This window comes from Cucurbita pepo, unplaced genomic scaffold (genome assembly GCF_002806865.2).
Source record: "Cucurbita pepo subsp. pepo cultivar mu-cu-16 unplaced genomic scaffold, ASM280686v2 Cp4.1_scaffold003421, whole genome shotgun sequence".
Taxonomy (NCBI): domain Eukaryota; kingdom Viridiplantae; phylum Streptophyta; class Magnoliopsida; order Cucurbitales; family Cucurbitaceae; genus Cucurbita; species Cucurbita pepo.
The window spans coordinates 110-1118 of record NW_019649432.1 but is presented as its reverse complement, the minus strand read 5'-3'; the positions used below and the strand labels follow the sequence as shown (position 1 = coordinate 1118).

Below are 1009 nucleotides of genomic sequence, written 5' to 3'. Positions count from 1 at the left end.
TGCAATCGAGAAATTCTTAGTAGGTTCAGAAGTTACCTAACGCTGCATCTCTTCTTGTACAAGTAATGAATAGGCTTCCATCACATTAGGTAATGGAGTCATCATCAATATGTTAGATCTCGCCGTTTTATAAGCCTCACTGAGCCCCATGAGTAGTTGCATCAACTTGTCTTCATCGCGTTGATCAACATGTATTTGACGTTGATTACAAGTAAATGGTGTGCAGTACACTTCTAATTCATCCCAGAGTGCTTTGAGCTTGGTGAAATATGCTAACAGTGTAATGGTACCCTGTGATATCATTGCTATCGAATTTTGTATCTGAAAATTTGCTGGAGCATTCTTTTGTGAGAATTGATCGTGAAGATCAATCCATACTTGATGAGTTGTCTTGGCGTGAATAATACTCTTAGCGATATCTGCTTCAATTGAATGAGTTAACCAAGATATTATCATACTGTTGCACTGATTCCAGAGTTCAAATTCGGTCGAATTTGCATCTTGAGACGGTTCTTCAATTGTGCCATCAATGAAGCCAATTTTCTTTTTGGCAATAACAGCATGCATAACTGGTTTACTCCAGTATTGGTAATTTGTTCCATTTAATTTGATTGGAACAAGTGAATATCCTGGCTGATCAGAGTGATGAATATAATAAGGATGTGTTAAATCAACATCCGAAATTTTGACGCTGGATTTGGCTGATTTCTCCATAGAGGAAATTTTGATATTTAAGAATACTAAGATGGATGCTCTGATACCATATTAAGAATGAAAAAATTAGAATTAGGATCGAAGGTGCGTATTTTCATCGATATTCATACGCTTTAAATAGGATATATAATAGCAACTAATACCTACCAATAAGAAAAATATAAACTAATTAAATATGAAGAATAAAATAAAATATACTGTAAATCAAATTATAAAGAAAGAATATTAAAAATAAATATATAAGATATATTCCATAAATAATATGTACTTCAAATATTATATCTCAAGAAGGCAC

General features: G+C 32.9%; 1 protein-coding gene across 1 annotated transcript; it reads right to left on the bottom strand.

Moving 5' to 3' along the window:
• Nucleotides 1–140: 140 nt before the first annotated feature.
• LOC111786919 lies at nt 141–567 on the bottom strand (the record flags this gene model as incomplete). The annotated part of the gene is made up of 1 exon (XM_023667114.1): nt 141–567. A coding segment is annotated over exon 1 (427 nt), but the record flags the coding sequence as incomplete, so codon positions are not given.
• Nucleotides 568–1009: the final 442 nt, after the last annotated feature.